General features: G+C 41.8%; 1 protein-coding gene and 1 pseudogene across 2 annotated transcripts in view; both read right to left on the minus strand.

The window, feature by feature from the left end:
• nek1 (NIMA-related kinase 1) overlaps nt 1–6,564 on the minus strand; it is a 30,741-nt gene extending 24,177 nt beyond the window's left edge. The window contains 8 exon segments of the mRNA XM_080833685.1: nt 1,275–1,329; nt 1,969–2,055; nt 2,224–2,291; nt 2,804–2,887; nt 3,280–3,377; nt 4,280–4,376; nt 4,575–4,723; nt 6,524–6,564. Coding sequence (XP_080689811.1) covers nt 1,275–1,329; nt 1,969–2,055; nt 2,224–2,291; nt 2,804–2,887; nt 3,280–3,377; nt 4,280–4,376; nt 4,575–4,691 — 606 coding nt within the window. The 5' untranslated portion in view covers nt 4,692–4,723; nt 6,524–6,564.
• Nucleotides 6,565–11,359: 4,795 nt separating this feature from the next.
• On the minus strand, nt 11,360–13,548 carry LOC308382758 (cytochrome P450 2J2-like; annotated as a pseudogene). The gene is made up of 5 exons: nt 13,365–13,548; nt 13,068–13,217; nt 12,396–12,568; nt 12,038–12,179; nt 11,360–11,535 (listed from the first exon to the last, which is right to left on the minus strand). The product of its transcript is annotated as a cytochrome P450 2J2-like (transcript).
• Between the last annotated feature and the right edge of the window lie 164 nt (nt 13,549–13,712).

A 13,712-nucleotide genomic window follows, 5' to 3' on the forward strand; every position in this document is an offset into this window, starting at 1 on the left:
CCAATACCTCGCAGACTTATTCTGGGCTCGTTGGACACGCGAGTACCTCCCACTTCTTCAGGAGCGACAGAAATGGCTGAAACCTAGAAGGAACTTCATGGCAGGCGATGTAGTGCTGTTGGTGGACAGTTCCTCTCCTCGCAACTCCTGGGTCATGGGGAAAGTAGTGGAGACACTGCCAGACTCAAGTGGAGCAGTGAGAAGAGTGAAAGTGAAGACCAAGACCAGCACGCTGGAGCGACCTGTGAACAAGCTATGCCTGCTTCTGGAAGCTCCGCCAGAGGACTAATGAAGAAGGACAAGTTGATATTTGTGGACATTCTTTAGTTTAAGTATTTTGGCTCTTAATGTTTAAGTTTATAATTGCTTAGTTTCCAGCCTAACCAATTGGGGCCGGGTAATGTAAGAGCCAGTTAATGGGGAATTCATGTAGAATAATAATTTAGATTAAAAATGTTTAAAAATGCTTAATTTAATTTAAAGAAATTCATGATGATTATATTTTCTAAAATGCATAAATTAGTTAGTATTAAAAGATGGATAAAAGCATACTTTTATTGTGAAATGTAAATTTGGCTTCCACTACGTAATGCGTAACATTAATATTGCCGTTTGCACTTTCAAGGTCTGATTGCAGCTAGATACGGTGGAAGCAACACAGTTTTTTGACCGATCTGTACCGAGCCCTTTAATTTCTTATGTAAATGTATTTTTTCAGTTCTTTAAGTAAACATCATAAAAGGAAACTTGGTTTCAGTCGAGTGATTCAAATACTGGTTGTTGGACAAGCTGCAAAGGTGGTACAACGAACTTTTGGGACACAGATGTGCCACTACACCAACAAATCTGAAATGTATATCTGCTTAATTGTACTTGATTAAGCCAATTTGGGGCCCCATATAAGAAGTGTTTGCAAAAATCAAAATCACCCCACTGGCTTCCTCTACTAGAACCGCTCACAGAGGAGCACTAAAATTGACCTTTTGGAAAAGGAATACAATGTCATACCCAGATCTGGTCACGCGCAATTTAATTGTGTGACACCGGACAGAATCACTTAACCAATCACACAGTTAGTAGCTGTCTGTCTGTCTGTCTGTCTGTCTGTCTGTGTCTGTCTGTGTCTGTCTCTTTCACACACACACACACACACACACACACACACACACACACACACACACACACACACACACACACACACACACACACACACACACACACACACACACACACACACACACATATAGGGAACAGCTGCTCCACTGGGTACTTACTGCATGCTTAAGCGTGCACATTTCATACAGGACACACCCTAAGGCCCAAACGTCACTACAGAGAGAGATGAATGAGCAGGAAAAAGAGGATGAGGGATAGACAGAGAGAAGGAGAAGAAAAAAGAAATGGGGGAGGGGGGAGGGGGGAGTAGGGGAGGGGAGTGGTTACCATACATTGTCCACTTGAGGGTTGAAATATTATCATAACCAGCACATGCAGAACACCCTCTACAAAGATTAACTCTACATACACACACACATACACACATTATACACACACTATTCACTGGCACCAGGGTTACACAGAGGACAAAAGGCGTTTAAAGAGGATCAATATCGAGTTCCTGCCTTAAGGTAATAGAGACTCTCTGACTCATGCTTGGCTGAAAGACTTGATACCATTACTTCATCTCATCAGTCGAACATCTACAGGGTAATGACTAAGTATTACTGAGCGCTTGTGTCTGCCTTGGTGTGTGTGTGTGTGTGTGTGTGTGTGTGTGTGTGATTGATTGATTGTAATTGTACTGTATCATGTAGCAGAAGTGATTTATGTCAAAAGACTGCTTCTTTCTCTACATCCAACACACATGCTGACACAAACACATACTGTACACACGGCATCAAGCACACACACACACACACACACACACACACACACACTCAAGAACACTGAAAGAAGGCTGCAGCTTACCTCTTGTTATTGTAGGGTTTGTTCTCACAAATCTCTGGGGAAAGATAGTAAGGGGTTCCTATACAGGTCCTGGCCAACTCCACAGTGCTGCATGGAGAAAGAGTTATTCACTACCAGACTAGAAGTATGTGTGTGTGTGTGTGTGTGTGTGTGTGTGTGTGTGTGTGTGTGTGTGTATATGTGTGTTTAAGTACAGATACAGGGGAGTTCTTAAAGCAGCAAATACGGTTCTGACTCGCAAAGGCAGCTACCCACCTGTTCAGAACCCTAGCGATCCCAAAGTCCCCCAGCTGTACAGTTCCATCTTTGGTCAGAAAGATATTCTGTAAAAGCACACACAAATCACCTCATCACTTAATCACTTATCACAGATCACTTAATCACAGATCACTTAATGAAGTATCCCAATATACAAAAATAATCAGGGGTGAAGTCAGAGAATTTTACAGAAAATTCCTTTTGTTGAAGTCAATGCTTTCAACAGCAATGTGTATTATCAAACATATTAATTACCGCTTCTATAGTTAACAGAATATGACATATTTATGGATATGGATATATTTTCGATGTAAGGAAATTTGATTGACTGCATCCATTTTTCAGGATGTCCTAACATACAGTTTCAGTGGACATGAGACATCCAATAAACTACCACAATCACAAAATCACAATGTGACAATGTTAGTGTTTTTAAAATAAATACAGACACTTGTCCGGGCCACTGGTTGATGTAAAATATAGCCACTGTGTGATGTGCCTCAATAGGCATGCATATTTCACAAGGAGCACTACACAGGAATGTGCAGAGCAGGTGAGGCGTTCGCATTCAGCTTACCTGTGACTTGATGTCCCGGTGAAGTATTTTTCGGTCATGCACGTGTTTCAGAGCCAGGCTGATTTGTGCAAACCAGTCCAGGATCTTGGAGATAATAGAAAAATCTATTTGATTAAGACTGGATCAAAGTCACCTTCATATCAGCAACCTGCCGGTGTGAACACGTCTACGGCTCTGCTGAGTCAGCATGGCTGGTCTCTGCTCAAAATATGACCTGACATATGTGTGTGTGTGTGTGTATGTATGCGTGTATGTGTATATTTGTGTGTGTGTGTGTGTGTGTGTGTGTGGTGTGTGTGTGAGAGAGAACACAAATACCAGTATGCATGTATGGAGAGTCTATTCTATTGAGCTACTCTGAAAACATTTCCGTGTCCTATTTAAGACGTACTTTTCGCTCATCTGAGTCTCCATACATACTCATGTGACTTCCAAACCCAAATGATATGTTCATATTTCAGAACGGTCACTCGTACCTGCTCCTCCGGGAAGAGCAGCCCTCTCTGAGAGTTAATCTTCTTAAACAGGTCTCCTCCCTCACAGTAGTCCATTACGATGTACAAGCAACCACTCTCTGGAGGGAAAGTGATGGAGGGGTTAGGTGGGTGGTAAAGTGAAAGGGAGAGAGGGCGAGAGATAGAGAAAGAGAGAGAGGGAAAGAAAGATAGAGAGGAGATGGATTGGGGGGGGAGAGGCAAAGGCAAAGGAAGAAGGGGAGAGCAACATAGAAAAAAAATTAACAAGGTACAAAGGGTACAATAGACTGACATGCTTGAACAGGCCACTCTGGCCATTTTGCTTAGCCATGATGTTAGGCTCGTTTCTAACCAGTCTTCTGTCATAGACTGTTACAGCTAATTAGGTATGGCATTTATGAGAGAAAACTAAATCAGTCAGACTTGGGATCTTTATCATCATCTTTGAACTAACATCAGTAATGGCCATTGTGCGACATCATCAGGAGAGAAATGACATCCCTTCCTCCCGAATTCAATTAAGAGATCCTTTTCCTCCACATGTACACACACACACACACACACACACACACACACACACACACACACACACACACACACACACACACACACACACACACACACACGTCTGATCCATTACCACTGTAGCAATCACTCTGACAACCATTCTTTACTTAGACTTTGAGAAGAGCGAGGAAAAAAGTAATTTGCCATCCTACCCTATTTATCAGAGAGAATATGAGGAGCAGAAAATCATTTAAGCATTAACGTTGTATATGCATGACTGGCTAAGTAACAACATTGATAATCAAGCTATACAGCACCCACCCACCCACACACACTCTCATATGCAGTTGTTTTTTCCAACACTGTATCGCGTAATTAATTGAATTTGCATGCTTGATCACACAACATAATGTTAAATGTTCAGTTTAACAAAAGACAGTGAAATAGTGTACACACCGGAGATGTTCTAAATGACTAGAACGAGTGGCTTTACCTTCAAAGGACTCCTTATACTGGACAATGTTTGGGTGACTCATGTTGGCGAGGACTGCAACCTCCTTCCGCGACTCCTGCCTTTCTTTATTAGACATCTGTCAAAAACGATGGGGGAAGGAGAAAAAAACAGAAGGAATGATTTAAGAAAAAGAGATAAAGAGGGAGAGCAAGCCCCTTGTCGTCCTGGTGCCATCTTTTGTTGGAGCAACTCTAAGCGTGACAGCTTCAAGGTTGCAGTCCTGACCCCTTGACAGCAATAACCCCACCCCGTCATTTCCCTCATAGTAACTCACCCGGGAGATGCCAATCTCCTTGATGACATATTGGTGGCCATCTTCCTTTGACTTAACCAGGAATGCCTTCCCAAAAGAGCCTTCTCCGATCTTCTTCACCTTCTCATATTTCTCCATATTCTTTGAAAGGCTGATGCCTCATACTGTGACTGTGAACAGGCAATCAACAACACCCCACAAACAAGTATCAGAGAGTGATCAGCCACATTTATACAGAGGCACGCACACTAAAGAACAAATCAGAACCTGGAAGCTCACACTGACTGAAATTTACAAACTGTACAATAATGTCAGAAAGTACCTGAAATCATCACTTACAGGTGCAACTTGCAAGTCAATACACTGCTTATGTTGTACTACAGACGCAACCTCTGGACTTGCTCTGTCACAGTCAACAAAATGTTTGTGCGATTTATGGGACATTAACTACGATTAATGACCTTTTGTGGATTTTAAAATTAATATCTCCATACGCATGAACGCTTAGTTATTTTGAAGCTAGAGCAACAGTCGCATGGCAGAACAAATTATATGGAAACACGTGCAACATATCCATCTACTTAGCGTGAGGTTAATTATCCACAGACCCAACACCATGCCGTGATGACCCGTTGAGAGTGACATTTCCACCGCCTCCACAGGCCACAGTTCCAAGGACAAAGACTACGAGGACATGGACCTCATTTATGTAAAAAAAATATATATATATAGGCCTATCATTTATTTTGCTTAGAATGGTCTTCTGTTCATGCATCTGCAACAATGTGGAGTATCCTGACCAGAGTACAACCATGTATCTTTTTATCCCTGACAATATGAGTATGAAGATTGAGACTTAACAGTTCAACAATAGTAAAAATAGTTTGAAATTGGGTACAGCGCACATTAAATATAAAAGAGCCAGTCCAACCCACACAGAAAACAGATGACACTATAGCTACTGCTCCACATGTAGTGCTTTTCTGGAATCACCGTAGGAAGAGAGCACTTATCCCAAACGCAAAAGGGGGCTGCAGTTTGTGCACATATGAATTAGTTATAACATGTCAGACAGAATTAGGCTGATCCGTACGCCTTACGAAGACGCTAGCGTCACACACACACTGAATTTTGCTGTCACAGATTACAAAGAAGATGCCATGCACAGTGTTGAGCAAGGCACCGCTCAGTCTGATGAGCTCCGGTATTTGTGTTTACTTAAAAGCGTCGTCAGTTTTGCGACAAAAAATGTAACGGTACAGACGACCGCTAAATAGTACATTTGTATGGGCGATTTGATCTTGGGCGATTTGATCTTGGGAGATCGGTTATAGAACGACGGTAGGTTCCTGTGGAAAAGGCAGTGGTTTTCTTTGGTAATAAAAAAGTGACTCAACGGGACAGTGACCAGCGAGCTCTGATCACTAACTTACACGTACAACCAGTACAGAAATCAATACATATGCAGTTACAAATGAGTTGTACTGACAGCACCACGCACATCTGTTGAACAAACAGGACCGGATAACGGTATAGGCTAGTAAAATAACAACAAAGGTCTTACATTTCATTTTCAGCCCACCCTTGTTCCAAATCCCTAACGTCAGCCGGGATAACGTAACTGAAGTTATACATCTTACACTTTTACTGTTCTACTTTTGTGTATTATTGGCATCTTAACTTAACTGCTGATAGTGCGTTTGCTGAAATATAACTAGCCTAAGTGATGGTCTCTCTTTCCAACGAACCGCATCTCTAAGCTAGCTTATTAGCTAACTAGCTTTAATAGCCAAGTTATAATGAATTTTCTGTGTCTGCCAAGTTAGCTTGTCAGCTATTATAGCAAGCGAGTGTTAGCTGGCTTGCTAAGTCAACAGCACAAAAGTCATAGAAACGACCACTGATTTACACAGACCAGTGTGAATGAATGACAACACCTAGCAGAAAACTGAAATTTCTCATAATATTACCATCTGATGGACTGCACACTCCAACGCTGCGCCAAACCTTTTCACGAGACGTGTGTCCTGTAGTGATGGGCGGCATTCGCAAACTACCTATCTAAGTTGAAATCCCACCAAGCTCGCGTTTCATTGGTCAAACGGACAGAGAACATGTTAGGTCTTACTATGTCTATGGTTAGGAGAGCTGTCACTTACAGCATGTTTGTGTGTCTATGTTTAACTTTCCTTAGCAACGTCTTCAGTTTTCATACACACGATTTCTTTCAAAATGTGATTCTTGTTTTTAGCATAAGTAAGAAGAACTTTACCAATACAAACTGATGTGGACTTGATATAGGTATATTCATAATTTTAATTACATCAATCATTGCATGTATTACACTTGACGGTCTGCAGAAATATAGGAATGTGAAAACATATTCTTTGCCCTTGGATTTTTATCAATAATACATTTTGTCACCTAAGGATAACCTCACCCCATTTGCTCTGTGTGAAGGCCTATCCAAAAAGATCCAATGCAACTGGTTGTTAGTTGATTTGGGCATTGCCAAGGCCAATGGCCACTTTTTTTTTTAACTCAAAGTTTAGATAGAAAGTGCACAGATTGAGCTAATAAACTGCACTCTAACTAGCTCTACCTGGCCTAGGCTTCGGTGATGGTGTCTAACTGGTGAATTTAGAAGGAGTACTGTCCCCTATCATACATACAAACATCAGTGTAAGTCCTGTAAGTGTGCTGGCAGTTAGAGGACATGCAACTGAAAATGTACAACAATAGGCGAATTAGTAGTAAAGTAGCACCTTGGGTTCTCACTTTGATGCAATAGTGCCAAATAGGTGGAAGTACATTTACATTTAGTCATTTAGCAGACGCTTTTGTCCAAAGCGATGTACAAGGGAGAGAACAGTCAAGCTAAGAGCAATAAAACCTGGTGTAACAATAAATACTGCTTTTTTAAGAAATAGAAAACGACATAAAAAGAAAAGGGAGTGCGGGACTGTCACTGCCTAAGTGCAAGTTAAGCCAAGGTGCCAGTTAGGAAGGGAGGTGCACTCTGAAGAGTTGGGTTTTCAAGAGCTTCTTGAAGGTAGAGAGGGGCGCCCCTGCTCTGGTAGTGCTAGGCAGTTCGTTCCACCAACGTGGAACTACAAATGTTCTCCACTATAAATCAGATCCTCAAACCTTGCAGCTCCTCCACCAATACTCCCTCCTCTGATGACTGCAACCGCTTCATGGACTTTTTCAAATCAAAGGTCGATAACATCAGGCGCAACATCACCCCTGACCAACCTGATCTTACCTCGGATCTTGCCCCCCGTGATGGCCTAGCCCTTGATCATTTTGCTGAGGTCACCCAAGCTGAGCTCTCCAGCATTGTTTTAAAAATGAACTCCTTCACTAGCTCTTTGGATCCATCCCCAAATCTCATTGAAAGCATGCCTCACAGCCATTGTCCCCACTGCAACCCACATGATAAACAGGTCCCTTCTACTGGTAAAGTAGCCCCCTCCCTCAAACTGGCAGCCATCAAACCTGTGCTCAAAAAGCACAATCTGGACCGTGAGGACCTCTCGAACTACCGTCCTATCTCAAACCTCCCCTTCCTAGCAAAGGTCCTGGAAAAGGTCGTCTCCCTCCAACTCCATAACCATCTCCACTCCCACCAGCTTTATGAATCCTTCCAGTCTGGTTTCAGACCTTCCCATAGCACCGAAACTGCTCTGGTGAGGGTGGAAAATGACCTCCTAATGTCATCAGACTCTGGCTCACCCAGCCTACTAGTCCTGCTGGATCTGAGCGCCGCTTTTGATACAGTGGACCATAATATCCTGTTTCGGCGCCTCCAGGAGGTGGGAATTACAGGCACTGCCCTGGACTTCTTTTATTCCTATCTCACAGGACGGCAGGAATATGTTGCCCTTGGCAATATCCAGCACCTCCAGCATTAGGTGTGTTACCTCCGGTGTCCCCCAGGGGTCAGTCCTGGGGCCCCTGCTTTTCTTAATTTACATGCTACCCCTGGGAAACATACTTCGAGGTCATAACATCCCATTTCACTCCTATGCAGATGACACACAAATCTACATCCGAACTTCACCCGACAAACACCTGGCACTATCACAGACTACCAAATGCCTGGATGACATCCAGCACTTGATGAGCAACAACTCACTACAGCTAAATGGTGGCAAGTCTGAAGCAATTCTTATTGGCACGCCCCATCAAACAAAAAAGGCCGGTATCACCCAAATCACGATAAATGGTCACCCCACCCCTCTCTCCTCACTCGTCACAAACCTTGGTGTCAAGCTGGACTCTTCATTGTCCTTTGATGCACACATCAAATCCATCTGCTAAACATAATTTTACCACCTGAGAAACATCTCAAGGCTGAGACCCTCTCTTCCCAAACATGCTGCAGAAAAGCTGGTGCACGCATTTATCAGCTCCCGTCTGGATTACTGCAACTCTCTGCTGGCAGGTCTACCAGCAAAAACCATTCAGAGGCTGCAGTAAGTTCAAAACAGTGCTGCCCGGGTTCTCACCAAGACACGGAAATCTGAACACATCACCCCAGTCCTCCACTCCCTCCACTGGCTTCCAATCAACCAGAGAATAGTCTTCAAAGTCCTACTCCTAGTTCACTCTTTGGGCTGGACACGCAAACCTGATTGCAGTTCCCCGGGCAAATATAACCAGAATGGGAGATCGTGCCTTCTCCTCGCTGGGGCCACGACTTTGGAACAAGCTCCCGGAGAACATTAGGGTTTTGGATTCCCTCACCACTTTTAAAGCACACCTCAAAACCCATCTATTTATATCTGCCTTCACCAAAAGTCCTGGTTTTTTGTTTTTATTTATTTTCTGTATTGTTTTTAGAATGCACTGTTTTAATTGCTATTTTTGCACTCCTATTACCTTGCATTATTGTTGTTGTGACCTTGTAAAGCACCTTGAGACGTCTTTGTATGTGAAAGTGTGCTATAAAAATAAAATCCATTATAATTATATTATTATTAAATGAGAATAATCTGGATTGCCGTGTTTGCACAGGCGGCAGTGCCAGACGACGCTCACTGAGTGCAGCGTCCTGGGTGTAACAGCCCCTCAGGCAATATTTAGACTATATAATCTTGAATAAGTGAATATTAAGGGTCAGTTGGGACCACATATGCACATAGAAAAACACAAGCCAGCTTTTATTCCCTAAGTCGGCCATGATCAGGACACAACAGATCCTACCTCACAGAACATTTAAGAATGTATAAATATATATATATTTTGAAACACACACTTCTGGGGTGTTTGTGTGCTTACAGGAACCAAATTTTAAAAGAGAACTCAAATTGGCGTTTTGAGAAGGAAATGACCACACATGACAAACATGTTACAGCAACTGTCACAGACATTGGCCAGTCAGGTCAACATATAACAAACATACAACCAATAGAGGCCCGTAGATAGGCAGATAGCCATGGGTTTTGGCAAGTCACAAATAACTACCCAGACAGTCAAAGCCCATAGTCAGAAATCGTGACAATAAAAAAATGTTTTTCCTTTAAAACAATAAACAGAAATGGCATTCTAGTGCTGATATGTTAGTGAACTGCAGAGGGCAGAAGTCAACACCTTTGGTGAGTCATGTCTCATGTCTGCAGTGTAAGGCAAACTGGATTTTTTTGATCACTGGGGACTAGGCTTGATAGACAGGGTACTAGGCTTGATGCTCTCATAGAGCAGGATGGCTGAGTCTGTGTGTGTGTGTGTGTGTGTGTGTGTGTTTGTGTGTGTGTGTGTGTGTGTGTGTGTGTGTGTGTGTGTGTGTGTGTGTGTGTGTGTGTGTGTGTGTGTGTGTGTGTGTTTGTGTGTGTGTGTGTGTGTGTGTGTGTGTGTGTGTGTGTGTGTGTGTGTGTGTGTGTGTGTGTGTGTGTGTGTGTGTGTGTGTGTGTGTGTGTGTGTGTGTGTGTGTGTGTTAGTGTGTGTGTGTGTGTGTGCATTAACAGTAGTACTCAAAATTCTTCAGATAAATCCATGTCTATTTACTTCCTACTTTAAAATGTTCTCAAATCCAAGCTCAAGTTTAAAATAATTCACAGCTTATTTCTAAGAGACCCTAAGAGACCCTACTCATCCCTGAAAGAGCCCAAATAAGCCAAGTTTTTAAATAAATAAAAGCGATTCTGTGTTACCTCAGTGTAGTGGTCACAAGATTAAACGTCACTTAAAAACATTTCCATGTGCAATTTCGATGACACGTCAGCTACTTAAAATCAGAGTAGTGATGTATTTTGAATTACCCTGTTTGTAATACACCAAACAGAAAACAATGTAAACAACTACACTTATTGATTATGTAATACTGGCCTCATACCTTTAACTTAGGACAACTACCCTCACCACTTACACCCAGATTGGTTATACAGGATCATCTCTGTATTAAAACATGATTTTATAGACCTTTTAATTGCAATCATTTAAATAGAAAGGATATAAAAGGAAAAGTTTAAAAACTGTGAAAACTCAACACTATCCTCTATAATGCTTTAAATACTGTACAATATTTCACTAGATCAAAATATTACAATTCAAGTCAATTTTATTTACATAGCCCCAAAAACAATACAATTGTCTCAAGGCTATTAGCAGAGCCCAGGGCCTGAACCCCCTTAGAGCAAGCACAATGGAACCCAGGATTTGAACATTAATTCACTACCAACATTGGCATTATTAATAATATTATGTAGAATATTATGTAAAATTCAACATACTGGAATCATACAAATATGTGTGTGTATCAGGAAGCAGCACAGCAGTTTAAAGAAAGTGCTCAGCTAAGCGTCTCAGCAAGGAACAGCACAGAGTTGATAGGGTTGGGGGCTGTGAGTGGCTCCGAGTCTGTACTCCAAACTGGGTTCTACTCCCTGTGGTGCTGAGAAGGAGAACCGCTGGAGCAGTGAGGTGAAGAACAGGAACAGCTCCATTCTGGCCAGTTGCTCTCCCAGGCACACTCTCTTCCCTGAGAAAAAGCACACAGAACACCACAGAGCTCATGTGTTTAATTAATACAATGACAGGTAACAGAAACACTATGTGCAGTGTAAGAGGTGTGCATTGTACGTAATAGCATAGTGTATGCAGGTAACAAGTCCTACAGTGCCTCATATTGCGAAAACCTTAACATCTGATTTAATTAGTACATTTCAACATTTCAAAATAATACCACAAACTCTGGGACCTGTCAAGACTCAACGCTTTGCGTGAAAGCGCGCCGTACCATAGGAATCAATGTATTTCCTAGCGTCGCGTTTTTACAAAAACGCGTATGTGTATCTGAGCCCTAAGGAGGGCGTTCGTGAGGATCGAACCACGCTGTCAATCTCCTCTTGCACTTTCCTAAACCTGAAGCAACAGAAAACGTTGTATTAAATTGTATGGTAGAATACCTTTAATATGGTAAAGGATTATGTATCCTCTTTTATTAGTGGTTAGATCTTGATTGACACTGTGTAAACGCTCACACTGTATCTCAGGATATTTGATCATCTAGAGCAGCCCCCAGTACAGGGTAGTAGATGTGGTCTCAGTTCCTGCTACAAACAGGTCCAGAGCGCAGATGGACAGGTTGTCCACATTAAAGCCTGATGCTTCATCATCCTTCCACTAGAGGGGGCAGTGGTTAGTACTTTGAGACTGGAGGCATGAGAAACATAAGAACAAACAATGACATAGGGCAGACCACACAGATTGAATGAAACAGAAAGTGTGATCAGACAGAAAAAATAGGAAGGTCTGTCTGAAATATAAACTGAGAGAGAGAGTTAAGGGAGAGTTTGAAACCATTTTAAATACTACATGTATTTGTTTATAATAAAGCACCTTTTCCATTTCTCCAAGGAAACAATCAATATGATCTGTAGGAGCTGAGGGATCATAGTCTGCCCGATGGTCCTCAATTCTCTTTTTTACAAAGCCTATCACTTTATTCCAAAAAACGAATATTTCCTGTGTGGGCCAGGCACTCGTTGCAGTAACCATGGGAATACTGTAAGCTGAAAAGACAAAGCAAAAATCAATTTCATTATGATGGAATGTTGACTTAAAATGTCACAGATATCAATCATTATTTATAACATAAATATGGAAAAAAGCTAAGAGAAGTGTGCAGGGAGGATCACCTGAGTTCATACTCCTCCATCCAGAAATATGACCTCATTGATGTTTTTCAGGAGAGCCTGGTTTAGCTCACCAGATAAGAGACAGGTCGGTACTTGAGACTGCTACTATATGCGCACCCTCCTCTGTTGCATACTTGTTTTGCATGAAATGTCTCTGATGTCTTTGATATGATGGCTTGTTCTTGTTGCAGCATTCACCACTTGTGTTCATTGCTAATCTATTTCTCAAGCTCTATCCTCTCAACAACAGGTTTACCCCAATACCAAGTCAATTTTAATTCTTATTCTATGCATTGTTTATGCTTTCCATGACACAACCAATAATCTGTTCCAGTATCAGAGTTTGTGTAACACATACATTGTTCTCACTTACCTTGCTCGTTAACAAGGGCTTCATTTAAAAATCTACTTTCTTGAAGGATGAAAGGCTCAAGGCCTCTTTTGCCCAATGCGAAATTCCTCAGGGTGTAAAGGGCAAACCTTCTCTACTGCTTCCAAAGATATCCATTAGATGTCACCACCCCTAAGCACAGAGACCAGACAGACACACTTCAAACAGGATAAAACTGTACTTTACAATGCTAATTAATAGGCTACGGTACATGCAGTAGTATTCCACAATTGTCTAAATGATACTCGTCATCTGTCTTTTCTTTGGTGGAAACATCACCTTTGTCTCCTCCTATAATATCAGCAACGAGTGGTAAGGATGGGCGATCAGCAAAGCTCTGTCCTTGCTTAACATGTGCATCTCTCACTAGTTTGTGTCCATTGAGGACAACCATCTGTGGTCCAAACAATCGAATACTGAAAATATGCCCGTATTTTTCAGCAAACTGAAAGGAAGAAAACATATTTGCCCTTTCCAAATGTAAACACTATAGAATAAACCAAAAAGTAATACAACATTGCATTATAACAGTCGAGCCTCATCACATCTTACATCAAAGTCACTGCATGCATTTACACTACTAAGACAAGTTCATATTTTATTGCAGATGAAGTAATTACAACGAGG

Source organism: Sprattus sprattus (assembly GCF_963457725.1).
Source record: "Sprattus sprattus genome assembly, chromosome: 2".
NCBI classification, from domain to species: domain Eukaryota; kingdom Metazoa; phylum Chordata; class Actinopteri; order Clupeiformes; family Clupeidae; genus Sprattus; species Sprattus sprattus.